Consider the following 27,916-nt stretch of genomic DNA (forward strand, 5'->3'; position numbering starts at 1 on the left):
TTAATAGCCCCCACATACTAAATGATGGCCCTCAGTAGACCCCCACAATGTGTAATCGCCCCCAGTAGCCCCCATCCCCACACACAGTACGATAGCATCCAGTAGCCTTCCTCACACTGTATGATGGCCCCCAGTATCTTCCCCAACATTGTACAATGGGCCCCAGTGGCCTCCCTCACGCTATATAATGGACAACAGTGTTCTTCCCATTGCCTCCTCTACAATGTATGGTGCCCCCCAGTAGTCTCACCCACACTGTAAAATGGCCCCCAGTCGTCTCCCACACACTGTAAGATGTCACACAGTAGCCTTTTGGTCACTGTATGAAGGCCCTCAGTATTCCCCTGACACTGTATAATGGCCCCCAGTAGTCTTACCCACACTTTGTGATGGTCCCCAATATTTCCCCTTCCACACAGTGTATGAGGGTCCCCAGTATAACTCTGCACATCACTGTATGGGGGCCCCAAGAATTCCCCTCTCCACCTCACTGTATGTGGCCCCCAGTATTTCTCCCACACACTTGATGGTAGCCACTAGTATTCCCCCCGAACAAATTATGGTGGTCTCCAATATTCCCCAGCCCCACATGCTGTATAGTCACCCCTCAGTATTTCCCCCTCACATATTGTAAGGTGGTCCCCAGTATTTCCCCCCCAGAGACTCTGTATGGTGCCTCTAAGTATTCTTTCCCCCCCCCCCACACACACACACACTATATGATAGTCTCCCAGTATCCCCCCAGACATACTGGTGGCCCTCAGCATTTCCTCTCCCCCACCCACTGTATAGTGGCCTCCAGTATTTATCCCACCCACATACACATTGTATGGTGGCCACCAGTATTTCCCCACCCTCACACTGTATGGTGGCTCACAGTATTTCTCACCTAACACTGTATGGTGGCCACCAGTATTTCCCCCACACACATTGTATGGTGGCCCCCAGTATCCCCCCTCCACACACTGTATGCAGGCCCCCAGTATTTCACTCCTCCATACTGTATGGTGGCCCTCAGTATCCCCCATACACTGTATACTGGCCCCAGTATTGTCTCCCCATACACTGTATGGTGCCCCCCAGTATTCCCCCCACCCACACTTTATAGCGGCCCCCAGTATTTCCTCAGACACACACACTGTATGGTAGCTTCCAGTATTTCTCCCCACACTGTATGGTCTCCTCCAGTATTTCTCCATACCCACACTGTATGGTGCCACCCACTATTTCCTTACACACAAACACTGTATGGTGGCCCCCAGTATCACCTCCTTCAAGGACTAAAGGCTGTGTATTATACTGTATGTACTATATGGAGGCTGCATTATACTATATGGAGGCTGTGTTATGTTGAATTAAGGGCTATAGGCTGTGTATTATACTGTATGTACTATATGGGATGCTGCATTACTCTGTATCGAGGACTATGGGGGGTGCATTATACTATATGGAGGACTATGGGGAGTGCATTATACTGTATGGAGGACTATGAGGTGTACATTATACTATATGGAGGACTATGGGGGGTACATTATACAATATGGTAGATTATGGGATGCATTATACTCTATTGAGGTCTGTGGGCAGTGTATTATACTATATAGAGAACTATGGGGAGTGCATTACGCTATATGGAGGACTATGGGAAGTGCATTATACTATATTGAGGACTATGGGGTGTGCATTATACTATATGGAGGACTACGGGGAGTGTATTATACTATACAGAGGACTATGGTTAGTGTATTATACTATATGGAGGACTACGGGGCACATTATACTAAATGAGCAAAATGCTGCCTATTCATTGCTCTCAGCAGCACATCGCCCAGTCAAAAGTGCACATATGCTGCTGATACTGTATGGGGACAAATTGGTCTATTAGTGATCATTCTGTGGCCATCATTCTTCCTCAGCCCGTGTAAAGAGATTGTGAGATAAGCATCGAACAGCTTCAATATTGTCGATCACGCTTGTTTAACATTTAGAACATGCTGTCGTAAAAGCTCCTGGAGGAATATGCAGGTGGCCCTCTGTATGTAGTACAAAATAAGTATGATTGCCATATATGTTAGATAGAAGTTTATTTATTCGTCATAAACCAAGCAATATTTTAGAGTATACATTTAAAATATATTACACTAGTATATATATATATACACAATATTTAGATAAGTAATATTTATTACATCTGCTTTCAATAAGTGCCTTTATTTTATAATTATATAATGGGGTAGAAAAAAAAATATAATGTGTGAAAAAAAAGTCTCCTCTAGTCCATGACTGAGCCAAGCTCTGAAGGTAAGCCCTCCGATCTTCTCCATTTAGATAACCGGACTTTGAACCATTTCTAGAACAACAAGGGAAAAGAAGAAAATAACATTCATTTCCCTGTATAACTGATTTTTGAGTGGTTAAATAATTATTTTATACAGTATGTCACTTCTCAAATTATCTGCCACTATGGTAGTAAGAATAGCTTACTAATAGGTTAATATTTGAATTTATGGCCAAATGAGGTTGCATATCAGTTCATACTGTTCTTCTAAGCAAATGTTCACCTATCATTGCACAATAAGAAATAGTCTAGTATTAGGCAGCTGTACACTGTGACGGAAGCTTGATTTGTGAACTCCGCTGTGTGGCTCTCCACAGTAGCCTTGAATTATGGCCAGATGCACTGACAATAACATTAGGACTATGTTCACATGCAGCATTTTTTGTTGTTCTTTTTCTGCAAATTAAAAACTGCTTTTTCCAGTACCAGCAAAAGCTGTGAAGTTTCAGAAATCTCATGCGCACACTTGTTTTTTAATTATCATTATTGAATTTGAGAATTGCAGAATTTTTTATGTCTGCAGTATTTTTAACCCATAGAAAGTAATGAGAAAGTGAAAAAACGCTGCAAAAAAGCGCAACAGTGTTTTTCACAGTGTTTTTAGTGTATTTTTAAGTGTTTTTGGTGAATAATAATAATAATTTTATTAAACATGAACTTCAGACAAAGCACAGATGTAATCTGCACCCAAAAAAATACAAAAAGGAGCGTCGAAAATGCTGTGAAAATGTTGAAAAATGGACGATTTGAACTCAGCATTTTTACTGGCAAGAGAGCAGGTTTTGGCTGCAGAAAAAAATGTGACAAAAATGTTGCGTGTGAACATAACCTAACAGTAGTATAGCTACATTTTATACCCAGAGAATAATCAGTTTAGTTTATTAATACTGTATATTAGAAAGTGCATAAAATTTCAAAATATAAATTATCGTATTTTATTTCTAAAAGTTTAATATGTTCACATTTTTTACTTCAATTTGGCTCCTGACATCACTCATTGTAACTCAAGGGGTATAAAAAGCTTAGGGAACTTTGCTATAAGGGTTTGCAGGGGTAGTTACATCCAGCACTTGTGCCTCAGGAGGTATGAGGCCCCTCTGCCACATAAGGCACCAGTATTATAAATGACACATGGAAGATGGGAGACCTGTTAGAAAGTTTCTATTAGGGTGCAAGAACTTAGCGTTAGTCCTCTGCCTGTACATGTCAAATTTCTCCTCATTCTTTAATAGCCACTATGACATCCTATGGTGATGTCAGGAGATGGACATGTTGCTCCCTTGAAGAAAAATTTTTTTGCTGTGATATATTGTGTGGTGTAATTTGAACTGTGATGCATAATGTGAATGGTGATGTTCTTTAAAAGGTAATTAGTAATGTTGATAACGTGTGTAGTCTGACAGTAGGATTAATGAGAATTAATGTTTGTGACTAACCCAGACTGCGAGGGTCTAAGTAAATGGGAAAATGACAATTTCTTGCTAGTAAGGCAGGTAGGGCCTGGAGTGTATAGTAAGAGGACATGAGGTCCCATGTGAGAAGTGCCTATTTTGAGTGTCCCTAAGCGAGAGGAGACCGAAAAGAAAGTCAAAAGAGATAGCAAGATCCAGAGCAGAAGTGACTAAGAGACCGAGTGATCTATTGGAGATGGGTCCTGGGAGAGGATGCCTAGCTACAAGGCAGAGTTTATAATTTGTAAAGGTAATGGGCCTAAACAGGACTGAGTACTTGAGTAAAGTGCCCCAGATTCAGAACGTCAGTATTAGAGAAGATAAGTACCGGCCATACTGGCACGCTTAGGGGAAAGAAGATGTAGAACGGAGGGATGAGTACATGTGTCAGGACTCTGAACATTTTTTATTACCTTTTGTGCATTACTACCCTTTTCCAAGATGGCATCTTTGGTCTCATGTGCACTGTGTCTTCCTGCTATAAAACTCCACCCCAGCCTTCAGTCTGTGCTAGAGTATTCTGCCTTGCATCCAGCTCCTGACCTGTGGTTACTCCCTGGCTATATACCTGCTCCTGTGAACCTGTGGGGTTATCCTGCTACTCTGCTCTGAGTTCCTGCTGCATACACCAGTTCCAGTAATCCTTCATCTGCTGCTCGTGTTTACTTCCATCTGCATTTGCTGGACATGTAAGCTGTTGCTGCTCTGCAAGAACCTGAGACTATTACCCAGGCCTCCCTGGTTGAGCTAAGATATTATTTGAACTGCCTTATAAGCATATCTATCTGTGTTTTGGACTAAGCAAGGACTTATTCATGCCAAGTATCCTCAAGAATAATTGTGCTTCATAGACTTTCTGCGTGATTCCATTTTCCTCTGAAGTTTCCTATAGACTGCTAAGCTGCGTTTAATATTTACACCAAGTGTTGTGGACTTGAGTTTCTCTCTGCACCTGTTTGAATCACCGTGTGATAATATAGACTTTACCACTTATAAAACTGTGTCCTGTAGTTGTCTTGTTCCACGCAAAGAGTCTCCTGAGTTATCCCCTATAATTATTACAACATGACTCTTCCTAACCAGGACTGTAGTGTTGATCTGGGTTGTGGTGAATTAGTGATAAACAATGGAAAAAGAGGACCAATAGAGAGAAAAGAAGAAAGCTGAAGATACAAAAGAGAAAAGAAGGAAGGGAGTTGTGAAAAATGCTTTTAGTTGTTAAGGAAATGTTCATAAGACTGTGTACCCACTATCTCTTGTATATATTATCTACCAAGTTCCCATTCAGGTTAAATAGAGGCCTCAAGGGCAAAGTACACATGAAAAAAATGGCTCCCTGATGAAGGCAGACGTCAAAATGCGCGTCGGGGAGGGCGCATCAAAGGGACTCTCTGCATGTGCATCAGGTACCTATGAGAGGATTCATCTACCACCTATGTACTATGTATGCATATTGCACTATTTTCATAATCATGTCTTTTCTATTGGTGTTTTAAATATCTTCAGCCAAAACACTTTCAACTACTTTCTGCATTGGCACTTTATCTCTCTACCCTTGTCCTCTCACCTATACCTGCACATATTTACCACCTCTTATTGTTTTGTTTTACCTACACAGCATCAAGACATTAATTATACATATAAACTGATACTATCAGGCCGCATGCCTGCAACTTTGCACATAGGCAGTTTACTATCCATTTAACCCCTTAACGACTGCCAATATGCCTTTTAAAGGCGGCAGTTAAGGGTACTTAAACCACAGTGCCGTTAATTGACAGCGCTGTGGAAAAAGTGAATAGCGCCCCCCAGAGCTGGATTTTCTTTGGGGTCTCGGTTACCGGGGGTAGCTGAGACCCCAGAGAACATGATTCGGGGTTTTTTTACCGACCCCCGAGTTGCGATCGCCGGTAATTAACCGTTTACCGGGGGTCGCAAAAAAACACAAAAACGCTATTTCCCATTTAATTTCTCTGTCCTCCGATGTGATCACACATCAGAGGACAGAGAAATGGGGTTCCCGATCGCCACCAATAGAACCCCGATACTCACCTGTCTCCCCCGGTACTCCTCGTGGCTCCCGATGGGCGCCGCCATCTTGTTCCGGCCAAAAAATGGCGGGCGCATGCACAGTGTGCCCACCGGCCGGCACCCGGAAGATGTTTGGGGTCTCGGCCGCCGGGGGTTGCCGAGACCCCAAAGAACATGTTCGGGGTCGGTTTTTACCGACCCCTGTTTTGCGATCGCCGGTAATTAACTGTTTACTGGCGACCGCAAAAAAAAAAAGCAATGTGTAATTCTCTGTCCTCTGATGTGATCGCACATCAGAGGACAGAGAAATAGGGGGATTTGGGGACCCTGTTATACTTACCGGTGTCCCTGGGTCCTCCTGTGTCATCTCCTGGCCGCTGGCTTCTTCTTCCGGTAAGAAAATGGCGGGCGCATGCGCAGTGCGCCCGCCATGATCTGCCGACTGGCAGCTAGAGGAGTTGGGGCTATAATTAGGGTTAGGGTTAGGGTTGGGGCTAAAGTTAGGGTTAGGGTTAGGGTTGGAGCTAAAGTTAGGGTTGGGGCTAAATTTAGGGTTAGGGTTGGGGCTAAATTTAGGGTTAGGGTTGGGGCTAAATTTAGGGTTTGGGTTAGGGTTAGGGTTGGGGCTAAATTTAGGGCTAGGGTTAGGGTTGGGGCTAAAGTTAGGGCTAGGGTTAGGGTTGGGGCTAAATTTAGGGTTAGGGTTAGGGTTGGGGCTAAAGTTAGGGTTAGGGTTGTGTTGTGAATTTGCTTTTTGCTCCCTCTAGTGGTTACTAGTTTTTTGACTCTGGTTTTTCTGTCATTCCTTTTATCCGCACCTGGGTCGTTAGTTAGGGGTGTTGCTATATAAGCTCCCTGGACCTTCAGTTCAATGCCTGGCAACGTAGTTATCAGAGCTAGTCTTCTGTGCTCTTGTCTACTGATCCTGGTTCCAGTTATATCAGCTAAGTCTGCCTTTTGCTTTTTGCTATTTGTTTTGGTTTTGTATTTTTGTCCAGCTTGTTCCAAATCTATATCCTGACCTTTGCTGGAAGCTCTAGGGGGGCTGGTGTTCTCCCCCCGGACCGTTAGACGGTTCGGGGGTTCTTGAATTTCCAGTGTGGATTTTGATAGGGTTTTTGTTGACCATATAAGTTACCTTTCTTTATTCTGCTATCAGTAAGCGGGCCTCTCTGTGCTAAACCTGGTTCATTTCTGTGTTTGTCTTTTCCTCTTACCTCACCGTCATTATTTGTGGGGGGCTTCTATCCAGCTTTGGGGTCCCCTTCTCTGGAGGCAAGAAAGGTCTTTGTTTTCCTCTACTAGGGGTAGCTAGATTCTCCGGCTGGCGCGTGTCATCTAGAATCAACGTAGGAATGATCCCCGGCTACTTCTAGTGTTGGCGTTAGGAGTAGATATATGGTCAACCCAGTTACCACTGCCCTATGAGCTGGATTTTTGTATTCTGCAGACTTCCACGTTCCTCTGAGACCCTCGCCATTGGGGTCATAACAGTTTGCCAGGCCCTGATTAAATGTTTAATGCATTGCAGAAGAGGGATTATAAGAAAGAAGATTCTGAGTTTTTTTTTTTCTTCTTCCCCTTTACCTCAGAGTGGCTATGCTTGCTGCAGACATGAATGTCCAGACCTTGATTACAAGTGTGGACCAGCTGGCTACTCGTGTGCAGGGCATACAAGACTATGTTATCAGAAATCCTAGGTCAGAACCTAAAATACCGATTCCTGAACTGTTTTCCGGAGACAGGTTTAAGTTTAGGAATTTCGTGAATAATTGTAAATTGTTTTTGTCCCTGAGACCCTGTTCATCTGGAGATTCTGCTCAGCAAGTAAAAATTGTTATTTCGTTCTTACGGGGCGACCCTCAGGATTGGGCTTTTTCGCTGGCGCCAGGAGATCCGGCATTGGCTGATCTTGATGCGTTTTTTCTGGCGCTCGGTTTACTTTATGAGGAACCCAATCTTGAGATTCAGGCAGAAAAGGCCTTGCTGGCTATGTCTCAGGGGCAGGACGAGGCTGAAGTGTATTGCCAAAAATTTCGGAAATGGTCCGTGCTGACACATTGGAACGAGTGTGCACTGGCCGCTAATTTTAGAAATGGCCTTTCTGAAGCCATTAAGAATGTTATGGTGGGTTTTCCCATTCCCACAGGTCTGAATGATACTATGGCACTGGCTATTCAAATTGACCGGCGGTTGCGGGAGCGCAAAACCGCAAATTCCCTCATGGTGTTGTCTGAACAGACACCTAATTCGGTGCAATGTGATAGAAAAACCGCAAATTCCCTCATGGTGTTGTCTGAACAGACACCTGATTTAATGCAATGTGATAGAATCCTGACTAGAAATGAGCGGAAAATTCATAGACGCCGGAATGGCTTGTGCTACTACTGTGGTGATTCTACACATGTTATCTCAGCATGCTCTAAACGTATAGCTAAGGTTGTTAGTCCTGTCACCGTTGGTAATTTGCAACCTAAATTTATTCTGTCTGTAACTTTGATTTGCTCACTGTCATCTTATCCTGTCATGGCGTTTGTAGATTCAGGTGCTGCCCTGAGTCTCATGGATCTCTCATTTGCTAAGCGCTGTGGTTTTACTCTTGAACCATTAGAAAATCCTATACCTCTTAGGGGTATTGATGCTACACCATTGGCAGCAAATAAACCGCAGTATTGGACACAGGTTACCATGTGCATGACTCCTGAACACCGCGAGGTGATACGTTTCCTGGTTTTACATGAAATGCATGATTTGGTTGTTTTAGGGCTGCCATGGTTACAGACCCATAATCCAGTCCTGGACTGGAAGGCTATGTCAGTCTCAAGTTGGGGCTGTCGTGGTATTCATGGGGATTCCCTGCCTGTGTCTATTGCTTCTTCTACGCCTTCGGAAGTTCCGGAGTATTTGTCTGATTATCAGGATGTCTTCAGTGAGTCTGAGTCCAGTGCACTGCCTCCTCATAGGGACTGTGACTGTGCTATAGATTTGATCCCAGGCAGTAAATTTCCTAAGGGAAGACTGTTTAATCTGTCGGTACCTGAACATACCGCTATGCGTTCATATATCAAGGAGTCTCTGGAGAAAGGACATATTCGTCCGTCTTCTTCCCCTCTTGGTGCGGGATTCTTTTTTGTGGCAAAAAAGGACGGATCTTTGAGACCTTGTATTGATTATCGGCTTTTAAATAAGATCACTGTCAAATTTCAGTATCCTTTACCGCTGTTGTCTGACTTGTTTGCCCGGATTAAGGGTGCCAAGTGGTTCACCAAGATAGACCTTCGTGGTGCGTACAACCTTGTGCGCATTAAGCAAGGTGATGAATGGAAAACCGCATTCAATACGCCCGAAGGTCATTTTGAGTACTTGGTGATGCCTTTTGGGCTCTCCAATGCGCCTTCAGTTTTTCAGTCCTTTATGCATGACATTTTCCGGAAGTATCTGGATAAATTTTTGATTGTTTATCTGGATGATATTTTGGTTTTTTCTGATAATTGGGATTCGCATGTGGAGCAGGTCAGGTTGGTCTTTAAAATTTTGCGTGAAAATTCTTTGTTTGTCAAGGGCTCAAAGTGTCTCTTTGGTGTACAGAAGGTTCCCTTTTTGGGGTTCATTTTTTCCCCTTCTGCTGTGGAGATGGACCCAGTCAAGGTCCGAGCTATTCTTGATTGGACTCAGCCCTCGTCAGTTAAGAGTCTTCAGAAGTTCTTGGGCTTCGCTAACTTCTACCGTCGTTTTATCGCTAATTTTTCTAGCATTGTGAAACCTTTGACGGATATGACCAAGAAGGGCTCCGATGTAGCTAACTGGGCTCCTGCTGCCGTGGAGGCTTTCCAGGAGTTGAAACGCCGGTTTACTTCGGCGCCTGTTTTGTGCCAGCCTGACGTCTCACTTCCCTTTCAGGTTGAGGTGGATGCTTCGGAGATTGGGGCAGGGGCCGTTTTGTCGCAGAGAGGCCCTGGTTGCTCTGTTATGAAACCTTGTGCCTTTTTCTCTAGGAAGTTTTCGCCTGCCGAGCGAAATTATGATGTGGGCAATCGGGAGTTGTTGGCCATGAAATGGGCATTTGAGGAGTGGCGTCATTGGCTCGAGGGTGCTAAGCATCGTGTGGTGGTCTTGACTGATCACAAAAATCTGATGTATCTCGAGTCTGCTAAACGCCTTAATCCGAGACAGGCCCGCTGGTCATTGTTTTTCTCCCGCTTTGATTTTGTTGTCTCGTATTTACCAGGCTCAAAGAATGTGAAGGCCGATGCTCTTTCTAGGAGCTTTGTGCCTGATGCTCCTGGAGTCGCTGATCCTGTTGGTATTCTTAAAGATGGAGTTATCTTGTCAGCTATTTCTCCGGATCTGCGACGTGTGTTGCAGAGATTTCAGGCTGATAGGCCTGAGTCTTGTCCACCTGACAGACTGTTTGTCCCGGATAAGTGGACCAGCAGAGTCATTTCCGAGGTTCATTCCTCGGTGTTGGCAGGTCACCCGGGAATTTTTGGCACCAGAGATCTGGTGGCCAGGTCCTTTTGGTGGCCTTCCTTGTCAAGGGATGTGCGGTCATTTGTGCAGTCCTGTGGGACTTGTGCTCGAGCTAAGCCTTGCTGTTCTCGTGCCAGCGGTTTGCTCTTGCCCTTGCCTGTCCCGAAGAGACCTTGGACACATATCTCCATGGATTTCATTTCTGATCTTCCGCTATCTCAGGGCATGTCCGTTATCTGGGTGATATGTGATCGCTTCTCCAAGATGGTCCATTTGGTTCCTTTGCCTAAGCTGCCTTCCTCTTCCGATCTGGTTCCTGTGTTTTTCCAGAACGTGGTTCGTTTGCACGGCATCCCTGAGAATATTGTGTCAGACAGAGGATCCCAGTTCGTTTCCAGGTTCTGGCGATCCTTTTGTAGTAGGATGGGCATTGATTTGTCGTTTTCGTCTGCTTTCCATCCTCAGACTAATGGACAGACGGAGCGAACCAATCAGACTTTGGAGGCTTATTTGAGGTGTTTTGTCTCTGCTGATCAGGACGATTGGGTGACATTCTTGCCGTTGGCCGAGTTTGCCCTTAATAATCGGGCTAGTTCCGCCACCTTGGTTTCGCCTTTTTTCTGCAACTCTGGTTTCCATCCTCGCTTTTCTTCGGGTCATGTGGAGCCTTCTGACTGTCCTGGGGTGGATTCTGTGGTGGATAGGTTGCAGCAGATCTGGAATCATGTGGTGGACAACTTGAAGTTGTCACAGGAGAAGGCTCAGCGCTTTGCCAACCGCCGCCGCGGTGTGGGTCCCCGACTACGCGTTGGGGATTTGGTATGGCTTTCTTCCCGCTTTGTTCCTATGAAGGTCTCCTCTCCCAAATTTAAACCTCGTTTTATTGGGCCTTACAAGATATTGGAAATCCTTAATCCTGTATCTTTTCGTCTGGATCTTCCTGTGTCGTTTGCTATTCACAATGTATTTCATAGGTCCTTGTTGCGGCGGTACATTGTGCCTGTAGTTCCTTCTGCTGAGCCTCCTGCTCCGGTGTTGGTTGAGGGCGAGTTGGAGTACGTGGTGGAGAAGATCTTGGATTCTCGCCTCTCCAGGCGGAGGCTTCAGTACCTGGTCAAGTGGAAGGGCTATGGTCAGGAGGATAATTCCTGGGTGGTCGCCTCTGATGTTCATGCGGCCGATTTAGTTCGTGCCTTTCATGCCGCTCATCCTGATCGCCCTGGTGGTCGTGGTGAGGGTTCGGTGACCCCTCACTAAGGGGGGGGTACTGTTGTGAATTTGCTTTTTGCTCCCTCTAGTGGTTACTAGTTTTTTGACTCTGGTTTTTCTGTCATTCCTTTTATCCGCACCTGGGTCGTTAGTTAGGGGTGTTGCTATATAAGCTCCCTGGACCTTCAGTTCAATGCCTGGCAACGTAGTTATCAGAGCTAGTCTTCTGTGCTCTTGTCTACTGATCCTGGTTCCAGTTATATCAGCTAAGTCTGCCTTTTGCTTTTTGCTATTTGTTTTGGTTTTGTATTTTTGTCCAGCTTGTTCCAAATCTATATCCTGACCTTTGCTGGAAGCTCTAGGGGGGCTGGTGTTCTCCCCCCGGACCGTTAGACGGTTCGGGGGTTCTTGAATTTCCAGTGTGGATTTTGATAGGGTTTTTGTTGACCATATAAGTTACCTTTCTTTATTCTGCTATCAGTAAGCGGGCCTCTCTGTGCTAAACCTGGTTCATTTCTGTGTTTGTCTTTTCCTCTTACCTCACCGTCATTATTTGTGGGGGGCTTCTATCCAGCTTTGGGGTCCCCTTCTCTGGAGGCAAGAAAGGTCTTTGTTTTCCTCTACTAGGGGTAGCTAGATTCTCCGGCTGGCGCGTGTCATCTAGAATCAACGTAGGAATGATCCCCGGCTACTTCTAGTGTTGGCGTTAGGAGTAGATATATGGTCAACCCAGTTACCACTGCCCTATGAGCTGGATTTTTGTATTCTGCAGACTTCCACGTTCCTCTGAGACCCTCGCCATTGGGGTCATAACAGGGTTGGGGCTAATGTTAGGACTAGGGTTGCGGCTAAAGTTAGGGTTAGAGTTGGGATTAGGGTTAGGGTTTGGATTAGGGTTGGCATTAGGGTTATGTTTGGAATTAGGGTTAGGTTTCGGATTAGGGTTAAGATTAGGGTTGAGATTAGGGTTAGGGGTGTATTGGGATTAGGGTTAGGTTTGAGGTTAGGTTGAGATTAGGATTAGGGGTGTGTTGGATTTAGGGTTCTGATTAGGGTTATGGTTGTTTTGGGGTTAGGGTTGTGATTATCGTTAGGGTTGTGATTAGGATTATGGATTGGGTTGGGATTAGGGTTAGGGGTGTGTTGGCATTAGGGTTGGAGTTAGAATTGGGGGGTTTCCACTGTTTAGGTACATCAGGGGGTCTCTAAACGCAACAGCCAATTTTGCGCTCAAAAATTCAAATGGTGCTCCCTCCCTTCTGAGCTCTGCCGTGCACCCAAACAGTGGTCCCCCCACACATGGGGTATCAGTCTACTCAGGACAAATTGGACAACAACTTTTGGGGTCCAATTTCTCTTGTTACCCTTGTGAAAATAAAAACTTGGGGGCTAAAAAATCTTTTTTGTGGAAAAAAAAATATTTTTGATTTTCACAACTTTGAATTATAAACTTCTGTGGCTTCTTGGGCATTCAAAGTTCTCAGCACACATCTAGATAAGTTCATTAAGGGGTCTAGTTTCCAAAATGGTGTCACTTGTGGGGGGTTTCCACTGTTTAGGCATATCAGGGGCTCTCCAAACGCAACATGGCGTCCGATCTCAATTCCAGCCAATTCTGCATTGAAAAAGTCAAATGGCGCTCCTTCTCTTCCAAGCTCTGCAGTGCGCCCAAACAGTGGTTTACCCCCACATATGGGGTATCGGCGTATTCAGGAGAAATTGTACAACAAAATTTATGGTTACATTTCTGTTTTTACACTTGTGAAAATAAAAAAAATGGTTCTGCAGTAAAATGTTTGCAAAAAAAAGTTAAATGTTCATTTTTTCCTTCCACATTGTTTCAGTTCCTGTGAAGCACGTACAGGGTTAATAAACTTCTTGAATGTGGTTTTGAGCAGCTTGAGGGGTTCAGGTTTTAGAATGGTGTCACACTTGGTTATTTTCTATCATATAGACCCCTCAAAATGACTTCAAATGTGATGTGGTCCCTAAAAAAAATGGTGTTGTAAAAATGAGAAATTGCTGATCAACTTTTATCCCTTATAACTCCGTCACAAAAAAAAGATTTGTTGACAAAATTGTGCTCATGTACAGTAGACATGTGGGAAATGTTATTTATTAACTATTTTTTGTGACGTATCTCTCTGATTTAAGGGAATAAAAATACAAAGTTTGAAAATTGCAACATTTTAAACATTTTCGCCATATTTCCATTTTTTTCACAAATAATCACAAGTAATATCGAAGAAATGTTACCACTAACATGAAGTACAATATGTCACGAAAAAAAAAAATCTCAGAATCAGCAGGATGCGTTAAAGCATTCCAGAGTTATAACTTCATAAAGTGACAGTGGTCAGAATTGTAAAAATTGGCTCGGTCATTAAGTACCAAATTGGCTCTGTCGCTAAGGGGTTAATATATTATATCTTGCTGCTGCTAACTATATCTTGTAAAATGTATTGTCCCTTGTGATGTGTTTGTTTTCTTCCTGGTTCCACCCACCCCTACCTCACTTGTTTCTGTATTCAACACAATAAAATAAATTTCTTTCACACCATTTCTTGGACTCCAGCATTCGGTGGTTATCTCTGTTTTTCAAGTTCCCATTCAGTAAAAAGTTTATTTTTGATTTGTAGTCTCCCTCCTTGAACGGTGCAACTGGCAAAACAGCAACATCAGTTATATGTGCCCTGCATAGCAGAAGTCCACACATCCACTTTCATGTAACGTGCCGGGGAGCAACAGACACCTCCCCACGCCACCTTACAGTGACATGCACAGCACGCTACACCATGAGCTGAGGGACACCTTTCCTCTTCCCCTTCCTTTCTCATGTGCCTCTAGACACATGATTTTTACACCCTATAAACATCTATTAGATTGGGGTTGTGTGAAGCGCACTCCACATTCAAATTAGAGTCAGGTAAAATCTAAACTGCACAATGCAGAATTGTCTTCAAAGACATTTGGCTTTCAGATGTGAAGACAGTATGTAATTTGGACCATATTGAAGATCACACAGTAAATTCTGGCCATTGATATAATGAGAGATATACTACAGGCTGTGTGTCCTTAAGTAAGGGTACATTCACACGTCTGTGCGCCATAGGCCATGCAGAGACCGGCTACGGTTCACCTGAGGCAAACGCAACAGCTTCATATGCATGAATCAGACAAATTCAGGTCAGATCTGCAACCAGTCCATGCTCTGACTGCGACACATGGAAGTGTGAATATATGAAATTCATAAATGCTTTATCATTCTCCCTGTGTGTCTGATGTTTCCGTGCAGAGCTAGGCAGAGCTTCAGACCACGTGAAGCAGAGACTGGAGGGGGCATCTGGGAGATGTATTTTTTCAGTTTTTTTAATCAATGAATACTTTGTGAGTGCCATTATACTACGTGGAGGGCTATGTGAGAGCTATTATACTATTTGGAGGGCTAAGTGGGAGGCCATTATACTATTTGGAGGGCTAAGTGGGAGGCCATTATACTATTTGGAGGGCTGTGTGGGAGGCCATTATACTATTTGGAGGGCTAAGTGGGAGGCCATTATACTATTTGGAGGGCTGTGTGGGAGGCCATTATACTATTTGGAGGGCTATATGGGGACCATTACTGTATATGTTTGGAAGCCAATGTGGGGGCCATTATACTATTTGATGGGCTATGTGGGGCCATTATACTGTTTGAAGGGCTTTGAGGGGTCAGTTATATTGTTTGTAGGGCCGTGTGACTGCCTTTATACTGTTTCAAGGGTTATGTAGGGGCCATTATTCTGTTTGGAGGGCTAGTGGGGGTTATTATAATGTGAATGGAACATTATACCGTGTGGAGGGTTGTGTGCGGTCGATCATACTGTGTGGAGCTGATTATATTATATGGAAGGTGATGTAGGGGGCATCATACCCTGTGGAAGGTTGTGTGGGGTATATCATACTGTGTGGAGCTCATTATACGGTATTATGTGGAAGGTTATGTAGGGGCCTTTATACTCTGTGGAGGGTTGTGGGGACCACTATACTGTATGGAGAACTAGTATACTGTATGGAGGGCCATAATGCTGTATGGAGAGCTGTGTGAGGGACATCTTGTTGTGTTGAGGGCTGTGTCGGGGTCATCATACTGTGTGCAAGGGACTGTGGGGGCACCATACTGTGTTGTGATCACTGTTCTGGTATCATACTTTGCGGGTGCTGCTGCATGTGTTGAGTGTTCTGTGGAAGAATTCACTGTGGGGGTACCATATTGTGTTTGTTGTCATCAAACGTTATAGGGGTCACAAAACGGGTTGTGAGATGTGCTTTTCTGTGACTCCCACAAATATTCTATTTTTTGGGGAGGGGGGGCAAATAGGACTTCTGCTATGGGACCCCATGATTTCTATATATGCCTCTGTTTACTTCTTTTGTAATATAGCTGGTGGCAAACATTTATTTAAGGAAATAAATATACCCTTAGCATGTTCGATAAACTAATAATAAAACATTCATTGCTTGCAGAAAGATGCAGCGCTAGACAGCGATTTTCTAAAAACGAGATTTCATGCCAATACAGGAACAAGCATCTCAGTGTGAGGATGGATGCCGGGTGATGTCCACTGTTACCCATTAATGTATCAGTTTCCCTCCCTACTGAAAGGAGAGACACAATTGATGCCTTTATGTATCCTCAAGGTCTTCCAGGGAAAGGCAGAAAGAGCAAACTGCAGCCCGATAATACAACTGTACAAAGAGCATCTATTGCCTGCATATTAACTGTTTGCGAGTAAGTGTAATCTGTTTATTTCCTATGTGTAGCCTACTGTTCAATGAGTAGGACAAGTGGGCCACATGACAATCCGAGGAAAGTGCCTTTAGTTATTTGTAAAAGCCATGAAGGCTGGTACCACCCGGTTCACAGCTCAGGAGATAAGATGGCAGTCATGACTTCAGCCAGACACATTTTATTTTTGTAACATTTTATGAGACAATGTGTGTGGAGAAATATGCAGGGGTCTGTAAATAATAATAAAAGGTATAAACAAATCCATAATACCGTGTTTCTCCGAAAATAAGATGGGGTCTAATTCTTTGCCACAGGGCTTATTTTTCAGGGGATGTCTTATGTTCCATGAACAACAATCCCCAAACAACATTTAGATAAAATGCAATTTTTTTCAAACTGCAAATTAAAATATAAATATATCAGTCAGCCAGTAGATGGCACCACATAGCAAATAAATAGGAAAAGGTATGACCATATAAAATACCATAGTAACCCTGAGTGGAGTATTCATCAGATGATAAGACATACAATTTCCAAAAGGAATTTTACCTAACATGTATATAACAAATAGATGTGGTATCAGTTCCTTTTGGAAATTGTAGGTCTTATCATTTGATAAATTAGTTGTTGTTATGTGGTGCCATCTACTGGGTAATTGATATATTTACATTTTAATTAGCATTTTTCAATAAATTGTATTTTATCTACATTTTGTTAATAAATTTTGTGTTAGTCCTATTACACAGGTCAACAAAAAAAATTTTTTTTTCTGGTGTCCAAAATATTTTAATGAATTTGGGGTATTTTTGGGGTGCTGATTCTGAATATGCTATCAGTTTTGCCAGATTGGCTCAAGTTTTTGACATTTTTGGTATCTTATTTATAGCACTTGTTGGTAAATGCGACGCATCATCTCATTAATTTCTTTGGATTAGTACTTGAACTGAGCAGTTCTCAATATAGTTTTGTGTTAATTAGTGTTCTAAAAGTTTGTTCATAGCTTGATTTTTGCACTAACTTTATGTTGTTGTCTGTTTTCCAGTGAAAAGCATGAACTCATCAAGAAGAAGTTGTCTTAACGATCCAGACTCATTCTGTTACATTTGTGGTGAATACACACTGCCAAAACATAGAAGAAACATAACAGACTTCGTCAAAAAAGTGTATTTTGCCTATTTTGGGGTTATGCTTGGGGACCAAGACAAGTTTTGGGCACCACACATAGTGTGCAAAGCATGTATCGAATTATTACGAAAATGGAGCAAAGGACAAAGAAAAAGCTTCAAATTTGGTGTTCCAATGGTGTGGAGAGAGCCAAAAAATCATCATGATGACTGTTATTTCTGTGCAGTGCAAGTGCAAGGATTCAATAAGCATAAGAAACGAAAATGGGAGTAACATGGAATCTGCAAGAAGGCCTGTCCCTCATTGTGAAGATGTGCCTGTACCTGTGTTTACCATAAATAACAGTCATCATGATGATTTTTTGGCTCTCTCCACACCATTGGAACACCAAATTTGAAGCTTTTTCTTTGTCCTTTGCTCCATTTTCGTAATAATTCGATACATGCTTTGCACACTATGTGTGGTGCCCAAAACTTGTCTTGGTCCCCAAGCATAACCCCAAAATAGGCAAAATACACTTTTTTTTACACTTTTTTTACGAAGTCTGTTATGTTTCTTCTATGTTTTGGCAGTGTGTATTCACCACAAATGTAACAGAATGAGTCTGGATCGTTAAGACAACTTCTTCTTGATGAGTTCATGCTTTTCACTGGAAAACAGACAACAACATAAAGTTAGTGCAAAAATCAAGCTATGAACAAACTTTTAGAACACTAATTAACACAAAACTATATTGAGAACTGCTCAGTTCAAGTACTAATCCAAAGAAATTAATGAGATGATGCGTCGCATTTACCAACAAGTGCTATAAATAAGATACCAAAAATCTCAAAAACTTGAGCCAATCTGGCAAAACTGATGACATATTCAGAATCAGCACCCCAAAAATACCCTAAATTCGATGAAATATCTTTGGCACCAAAAATGCTGTTGACCAGTGTTATTGGTTCCGTTGCACATTTTCTTATCTGCTGGTTTTATGGTGCAGAACCATAGACACCAGTCATATACTGGTGGGTACATAGTGTATTTACTATGGTTTAAATTACCTACTTAAATTTACAATTATTATTCTCTATGAACTTGGACTGATTGCTAATATTGCTTTACCCCCAAAAGAATCTCACTCACCAGACCCCAAACAATTACAGTAGAGTTGGCAAGCGGATGGTCTCTCACACACAAATCTGCATCACTGTCAGGTCCACCCAACATCGGTTGGCTCCCATGGTGATCGGAAGCAGAAAGAACGCTTGCGATCAGGAGCTTTTTTCGGGGCAAGTCTTATTTTCGGGAAACACGGTGCAATTGTTTGATATATGTACAGTACAGACCAAAAGTTTGGACACACCTTCTCATTTAAAGATTTTTCTGTATTTTCATGACTATGAAAATTGTACGTTCACACTGAAGGCATCAAAACTATAAATTAACACAAGTGGAATTATATACTTAACAAAAAAGTGTGAAACAGCTGAAAATATGTCTTATATTCTAGGTTCTTCAAAGTAGCCACCTTTTGCTTTGATGACAGCTTTGCACACTCTTGGCATTCTCTTGATGAGCTTCTGGATAAAGCCTTGTAGAGGGGTAACAGCGGCGCATCTGCGTCTTGCTGGTGGACATGTAGGCTTAATACCCTTAGTGGATGGGGGATAGCGCTCCTGCGTCCTGTGGGACTTTATCCAGAACTGGCAAATCCATTAAACTACATACAACTTACCCGCAATTTAAGGCTGATACATTGGCACCTGCAAATAAGGTTGTCTCCAGTGACATACCAACTTTCTATTAAAATCGCATATGCAAACAGCAGCAAGACGCTGATGCACCGCTGCTATTCCTCAACAAGGTCATACTCAGAGAAAAATCAACTATTAGGCCATACTTGGTATCAAAAAGACTGTACCTGCCCCTTGACACTACAGGGATAACATCCTCGTTACCATAAGAGCCACTCATAAATCCTGGATTAAGTGCGACTTTAGAGTAAGACCCGGGAGGGTCGAAAATCACACTGAGTCGCTTGTACGATTGTTTAATAAGTGCCTATTATGTGATCTGTCACATTTGATTGATTTCTGTTTTCCACTTGAATAAATTAGCAAGTTTCAAAAAATCCTTTTGTTTCTAAAGGTACCGTCACATTAAGCGACGCTGCAGCGATATAGACAACGATGCCGATCGCTGCAGCGTTGCTGTTTCGTCATTGTGTGGTCGCTGGAGAGGTGTCACACAGACAGCTCTCCAGCGACCAACTATGCCGAAGTCCCCGGGTAACCAGGGTAAACATCAGGTTACTAAGCGCAGGGCCGCGCTTAGTAACCCGATGTTTACCCTGGTTACCATTGTAAATGTAAAAAAAAACAAACACTACATACTCACATTCCGGTGTCTGTCACGTCCCCCGGCGTCTGCTTCCCTGCACTGTGTCAGCGCCAGCCCTAAAGCAGAGCGGTGACGTCACCGCTGTGCTCTGCTTTACGGCCGGCCGGCGCTGACACAGTGCAGGGAAGCGGACGCCGGGGGACGCGACAGACATCAGAAGGTGAGTATGTAGTGTTTGTTTTTTTTTACATTTACAATGGTAACCAGGGTAAATATCGGGTTACTAAGCGCGGCCCTGCGCTTAGTAACCCGATGTTTACCCTGGTTACCAGTGAAGACATCGCTGGATCGGTGTCACACACACCGATCCAGCGATGTCAGCGGGAGATCCAGCGACGAAATAAGGTGCTGGCCTTCTAGCTCCGACCAGCGATATCACAGCAGGATCCTGATCGCTGCTGCGTGTCAAACACAACGATATCGCTATCCAGGACGCTGCAACCTCACGGATCGCTATCGTTATCGTTGTTAAGTTGTTCAGTGTGAAGGTACCTTTAGATATTCCACACAGGGAGTGCGGTGGATTTCAATAATACTGATACTAGACCTTACGGTCTGTCTCACCAGCACCCCGATCTAAAGTTAGAGTGCAGGCCAAATTATATATATTTGTGCTCTGTTTCAGTCACAAATCTCTTCACAGTATGATGATCACTCTTAAGTTTTCTTGAAATATCTAATGTTTTTATACCTTGTCCAAGGCATTGCACTATTTAACGCTTTTCAGCAGCAGAGAGATCCTTTTTATTTCCCATATTGCTTGAAACCTGTGGCCTGCTTAATAATGTGGAACATTACTTTTAAGTAGTTTTTCTTTAATTAGAATCACCTGGAAAGCTAATTATCACATGTGTTTACAATTGATTTCAGTGATCCATTGAGCCCTGAGACACAATACTATCCATGAGTAGTGTTGAGCGATACCGTCCGATACTTGAAAGTATCGGTATCGGATAGTATCGGCCGATACCCGAAAAGTATCGGATATCGCCGATACCGATACCCGATACCAATACAAGTCAATGGGACACCAAGTATCGGAAGGTATCCTGATGGTTCCCAGGGTCTGAAGGAGAGGAAACTCTCCTTCAGGCCCTGGGATCCATATTACTGTGTAAAATAAAGAATTAAAATAAAAAATATTGATATACTCACCTCTCCGGAGGCCCCTGGACATCACCGCTGGTAACCGGCAGCCTTCTTTGCTTAAAATGAGCGCGTTTAGGGCCTTCCATGACATCACGGCTTCTGATTGGTCGCGTGCCGCTCATGTGACCGCCACGCGACCAATCACAAGCTGCGACGTCATTCTCAGGTCCTAAATTCCTAGAATGAGGAGTTTAGGGCCTGAGAATGACGTCACGGCTTATGATTGGTCGCGTGGCGGTCACATGAGCGGCATGCAACCAATCAAAAGCCGTGACGTCATGGAAGGCCCTAAACGCGCTCATTTTAAGCAAAGAAGGCTGCCGGTTACCAGCGGTGATGTCCAGGGGCCTCCGGAGAGGTGAGTATATCAATATTTTTTATTTTAATTATTTATTTTACACAGTAATATGGATCCGATACCGATTCCCGATACCACAAAAGTATCGGATCTCGGTATCGGAATTCCGATACCGCAAGTATCGGCCGATACCCGATACTTGCGGTATCGGAATGCTCAACACTATCCATGAGTTTATTTGAAAAACAAAACAATTAAATTTTTATGACACTTAAATCCAATATGCATAATAATTTGGAACACAGTGTATATATATATTTATATTTCATTCAGCGCTAGATAGCAGAAAAGCCAGCAATTCAATTGCCGGCTTTTGCTCTCTCCTTCACAAACCCGACAGTATATGAGACATGGTTTACATACAGTAAACCATCTCATATCCCTTCTTATTTTACATATTCCTCTTTACTAATGTAACAAGTGTCTCTGTGTAAAATTTGGGGTGTCTAGCTATTAAATTAAAGGGTTAAATCCCGGAAAAAATTGGCGTGGGCTCCCGTGCAATTTTCTCCGCCAGAGTGGGAAAGCCAGTGACAGAGGGCAGATATTAATAGCCTAGGGAGATACCATGGTTATAGGACCCCCCCGGCTACAAACATCTGCCCCCAGCCACCCCAGAAAAGGCACATCTGTAAGATGTGCCTATTCTGGCACTTAGCCTCTCTCTTCCCACTCCCTGTAGCGGTGGGATATGGGGTAATGAAGGGTTAATGTCACCTTGCTATTGTAAGGTGACATTAAGCCAGGTTAATAATGGAGAGGCGTCAATTATGACACCTATCCATTATTAATCCAATAGTATGAAATTGTTAATAAAACACACACACATTATTAAAAAGTATTTTAATGAAATAAAGACACAGGGTGTTTTAATATTTTATTATACTCTCAATCCCCCTGAAGACCCTTGTCACCTGAAATAAAGTTTAATAAAACAAACAACAATATTCCATACCTTCCGTCGATCAATCTTGTCCCACGCTGTAAATCCATCTGAAGGGGTTAAATCATTTTACACCCAGGAGCTCTGCTAATGCAGCTGTGCTCCTGTCTGTAAAACTTTGTGAATGAATGGAATGCAGGGGAATGTCCTATAGTTACCTCGAGTTGCGGTGATGCGCCCTCTGCTGGATGAACTCATATGAACTCGAGCCTGGGAACTTTTCCTGGTGATCAGCTCCATACACTGTTTACATCCAACCTCTGACAGTGCTGCAAACAGTTGCTGGCCTCTACCGATTGATAGCACCTCAATATCAATATCTGGAAAACCCCTTTGCTAATCTCGTACCTTACAAGTGTGACCAGTACTCTCATTCATGATGAATCAACCAGGTCCCTTTGGTAAGTCTGTAATAATAATACTTTTAATATACAGTACAGACCAAAAGTTTGGACACACCTTCTCATTTAAAGATTTTTCCTCAACAAGGTCATACTCAGAGAAAAATCAACTATTAGGCCATACTTGGTATCAAAAAGACTGTACCTGTCCCTTGACACTACAGGGATAACATCCTCGTTACCATAAGAGCCACTCATAAATCCTGGATTAAGTGCGACTTTAGAGTAAGACCCAGGAGGGTCGAAAATCACACTGAGTCGCTTGTATGATTGTTTAATAAGTGCCTATTATGTGATCTGTCACATTTGATTGATTTCTGTTTTCCACTTGAATAAATTAGCAAGTTTCAAAAAATCCTTTTGTTTCTAAGATATTCCACACAGGGAGTGCGGTGGATTTCAATAATACTGAAACAGAGCACAGACAGAGTTCATGCAGATAAAGGCATAATGAGGAAGGCTTCTGCCAGACAAATTCATTGGATTAAGAGAACAGCTGCCAAAATACCATTACAAAGCAGCAGATATTTGAAGCCGCTGATGCCTCTGGAGTCCCTCGAACTTCAAGGTGTAGGATCCTTTAAAGGCTAGCTGTGGTGCTTAAACCTACTATTCGGCTACCCTTAAACAGTGATCACAAGCAGAAACGATTGCAGTGGGCCCAGGCATACATGAAGACTAATTTTCAAACAGTCTTGTTTACAGATGAGTGTCGAGCAACCCTGGATGGTCCAGATGGATGGAGTAGTGGATGGTTGGTAGATGGCCACCATGTCCCAACAAGGCTGCGATGTCAGCAAGGAGGTGGAGGAGTCATGTTTTGGGCCGGAATTATGGGGAAACAGCTGGTATGGCCCTTTAAGGTTCCTGAAGGTCTGAAAATGACCTCTGCAAAGTATATAGAGTTTCTGACTGACAACTTTCTTCCACAGTATAAAAAGCAGAAACGTGCCTTCAGGAGCAAAATCATCTTCATGAATGACAATGCACCATGTCATGCTGCAAAGAATACCTCCAAGTCATTGGCTGCTATGGGCATAAAAGGAGATAAACTCATGGTGTGGCCACCATCTTCCCCTGACCTCAACCCTATAGAGAACCTTTGGAGTATCATCAAGCAAAAGATCTATGAGGGTGGGAGGCAGTTTTCATCAAAACAGCAGCTCTGGGAGGCAAAGAAATACAAGCAGAAACTCTCCAAAAACTCACAAGTTCAATGGATGAAAGAATTGCGAAGGTGACATCAAAGAATGCTCCTATGTTAACATGTAACTTGGCCTGTTGGGATGTTTTGGAGTTAAATAGCTTTTTTGTTCAGTGAATGTGACCTCCTAATGCTGCAAATTCCACAAATTAGCATTTTCAGTTCTTTAACCCCTTAACGACCGCCGATACGCCTTTTGACGGCGGCAGTTAAGGGTACTTAAACCACAGCACCGTTAATTAACGGCGCTGTGGAAAAAGTGAATAGCGCCCCCCAGAGTCGGATTTTCTCTGGGGTCTCGGTTGCCAGGGGTAGCCGAGACCCCAGAGAACATGATTCGGGGGGGGTTTACCGACCCCCAAGTTGCGATCGCCAGTAATTAACCGTTTACCGGCGGTCGCAACAACAAAAAACGCGATTTGCCATTTAATTTCTCTGTCCTACGATGTTATCGCACATCGGAGGACAGAGAAATGGGGTTCCCGATCGCCCCCCGATACTTACCTATCTCCCCCGGTGCTCCTCGTGGCTCCTGATGGGCGCCGCCATCTTTTTCTGGGAAAAAAATGGCGGGCGCATGTGCAGTGCGCCCGCTGCCCGGCACCCGGAAGATCTTTGGGGTCTCGGCTGCCGGGGGTAGCTGAGACCCCAAAAAACATGATCGGGGTCGGTTTTTACCGACCCCTGTTTTACGATCGCCTGTAATTAACTGTTTACTGGCGACCGCAAAAAAAAAGAAAAAAGCGATGTCATTCTCTGTCCTCTGATGTGATCGCACATCAGAGGACAGAGAAATAGGGGGATTCGGGGACCCTGTTATACTTACCGGTGTCCCTGGGTCCTCCAGCTTCTTGCTCCGGTAAGAAAATGGCGGGCGCATGCGCAGTGCGCCCGCCATGATCTGCCGGCCGGCAGAGGAAGAATCTTCCTCTTGTTTTATTTTGGTCACTGTGAGATCCTATCACAGTGATCAAAATAAAAAAAACAGTAAATAACCCCCCCCTTTATCACCCCCTTAGTAAAGAAAAAATAATAAAATAAAAAAATGTATGCAGTTCTATTTTCCAAGTAGGGTTAGGGGAAGGGTTAGGGTAGGGTTAGGGGAAGGATTAGGGTTAAGGTTAGGGGTAGGGTTAGGGTTAGGGTTAGGATATGTGCACACGTAGATTGGTTCTCTGCGGATTTTTCCGCAGCGGATTTGATAAATCCGCAGGGCCAAAACGCTGCATTTTTCCTGCGGATTTATCGCGGATGTACCACGGTTTTTGTGCGGATTCTCCTGTGGTTTTACACCTGAGGTTTTCTATTGTGGAGCAGGTGTAAAACCGCTGCGGAATCCACAGAAAGAATTGACATGCTGCGGAATGTAAACCGCTGCTTTTCCGCGTGTTTTTTTTGCAGCATGGGCACAGCGTTTTATGTTTCCCATAGGTTTACATTGTACTGTAAACTAATGGGAAACTGCTGCGGACCCACAGCTGCGGAAACGCTGCGGATCCGCAGCAAAATCTGCAACGTGTGCACATAGCCTTAGAGTTAGGGTTAGGGCTTGGTTTAGGGCTAGGATTAGGGTTAGAGCTAGGGTTAGGGTTGGGGCTAAAGTTAGGGTTAGGGCTAGGGTTGGGGCTAAAGTTAGGGTTAGAGTTGGGATTAGGGTTTGGATTAGGGTTGGCATTAGGGTTACATTTGGGGTTTTTATTAGGGTTAGGGGTGTTTTGGGGGTTAGAGTTGTGATTAGGATTATGGATCGGGTTGGGATTAGGGTTAGGGGTGTGTTGGGGATAGGGTTGGAGTTAGAATTGGGGGGTTTCCATGTTTAGGTACATCAGGGGGTCTCTAAACGCAACAGCCAATTTTGCACTCAAAAAGTCAAATGGTGCTCCCTCCCTTCTGAGCTCTGCCGTGTGCCCAAACAGTGGTTTACCCCCACATATCAGGCATCAGCATACTCGGGATAAATTGGACAACAACTTTTGGGGTCCAATTTCTCCTGTTACCCTTGTGAAAATTAAAACTTGGGGGCTAAAAAATCTTTTTTGTGGAAAAAGAAAATATTTTTTATTTTCACGACTCTGCATTATAAACTTCTGTGAAGCACTTGGGCATTCAAAGTTCTCACCAGACATCTAGATAAGTTCCTTGGGGGGTCTAGTTTCCGAAATGGGGTCACTTGTGGGGGGTTTCTACTGTTTAGGTACATCGGGGACTCTGCAAACGCAACATAACGCCCGCAGACCATTTCAAAGTCTGCATTCCAAAACGGCGCTCCTTCCCTTCTGAGCTCTGCCATGCGCCCAAACAGTGGTTTACCCCCAAATATGGGGTATCAGCCTACTCAGCATAAATTGCACAATAAATTTTGTGGTCCAATTTCTCCTGTTACCCTTGTGAAAGTAAAAATTTGGGGGTGAAAATATCATTTTTGTGGAAAAAATATGATTTTTTTTATTTTCATGGCTCTACATTATAAAATACTGTGAAGCAGTTAAGGTTCATAGTGCTCACCACACATCTAGATAAGCTCTTTGGGGGGTCTAGTTTCCAAAATGGGGTCACTTGTGGGGGGTTTCTACTGTTTAGGTACATCAGGAGCTCTGCAAATGCAACATGACGCCTGCAGACCATCCCATCAAAGTCTGCATTCCAAGCGGCGCTCCTTCCCTTCCGAGCCCTGATGGGTGCCCAAACAGTGCCCCCCCCACATATGGGGTATCAGCGTACTCAGGACAAACTGGTCAACAGATTTTGGGGTCTAATGTCTCCTGTTACCCTAGAGAAAATAAAAAATCGCCGGCTAAAAAATCATTTTTTAGGAAAAAAAGGATTTTTTATTTTCACGGCTCTACGTTATAAATTTCTGTGAAGCACTTGGGGGTTTAAAGTGCTCACCACACATCTAGATAAGTTCCATAAGGGGTCTAGTTTCCAAAGTGGGGTCACTTGTGGGGGGTTTCTACTGTTTAGGCACATCAGGGGCTCTCTAAACATGGCATGGCATCCGATCTCAATTCCAGCCAATTCTGCATTGAAAAAGTGAAACGGCACTCCTTCTCTTCCAAGATCTGCGGTGCGCCCACACATTGGTTTACCCCCACATATGGGGTATTGGCGTATTCAGGAGAAATTGCACAATAAAATTTATGGTTACATTTCTGTTTTTACACTTGTGAAAATAAAAAAAATGGTTCTAAATTAAAATGTTTGCAAAAAAAGTTAAATGTTCATTTTTTCCTTCCACATTGTTTCAGTTCCTGTGAAGCAAGTAAAGGGTTAATAAACTTCTTGAGTGTGGTTTTGAGCACCTTGAGGGGTGCAGTTTTTAGAATGGTGTCATACTTTGTTATTTTCTATCATATAGACCCCTCAAAATGACTTCAAAAAATGACTAAAAAAAAAAATTGTGTTGTAAAAATGAGAAATTGCTGGTCAACTTTTAACCCTTATAACTCCCTAACAAAAAAAAATTTGTTTCCAAAATTGTGCTAATGTAAAGTAGACATGTGGGAAATGTTATTTATTAACTATTTTGTGTGACATATCTCTCTGATTTAAGGGCATAAAAATACAAAGTTTGAAAATTGCAAAATTTAAAAAATGTTCACCATATTTCCATTTTTTCATAAATAATCGCAAGTAATATCGAAGAAATGTTACAACTATCATGAAGTACAATATGTCCCGAAAAAACAGTCTCAGAATCAGCGGGATCCGTTAAAGCGTTCCAGAGTTATAACCTCATAAAGTGACAGTGGTCAGAATTGTAAAAATTGGCTCGGACATTAAGTACCAAATTGGCTCTGTCACTAAGGGGTTAAAACAAATCAAATGTTTAGAAATTCCACTGTGCCTAATAATTTTGAACAGTGCATTGTGAGGTTTCATTCATTTTGGAGATTATCCTGTTATCATTGGGAGGTTTCTTCAATAAAATTCGATGTACAATCTAACGGGTGATGACTTTTATTAGACTGACTGTCATTTGTACCGACCATTTAGGAAAATCCAAGAAAAACGTCATTTGCATAATAATTTGGAACATAGTGTATATGTGTCTCACTGACATATATATATATATATA

At 43.1% G+C, this 27,916-nt stretch overlaps 1 protein-coding gene across 2 annotated transcripts in view; it reads right to left on the bottom strand.

Moving 5' to 3' along the window:
- Positions 1-2,067: 2,067 nt before the first annotated feature.
- Positions 2,068-27,916, bottom strand: part of HOPX (HOP homeobox) — a 35,179-nt gene continuing 9,330 nt past the window's right edge. For both annotated transcript variants that reach the window (XM_077280984.1, XM_077280976.1), the window contains exon 3: positions 2,068-2,350. In XM_077280984.1, the coding sequence (XP_077137099.1) occupies positions 2,273-2,350 (78 nt within the window). In that variant the 3' untranslated portion in view covers positions 2,068-2,272. The remainder of the gene's footprint in view (positions 2,351-27,916) is intronic.

Source organism: Ranitomeya variabilis, chromosome 1 (genome assembly GCF_051348905.1).
Source record: "Ranitomeya variabilis isolate aRanVar5 chromosome 1, aRanVar5.hap1, whole genome shotgun sequence".
In the NCBI taxonomy this organism is placed as follows: Eukaryota; Metazoa; Chordata; class Amphibia; order Anura; family Dendrobatidae; genus Ranitomeya; species Ranitomeya variabilis.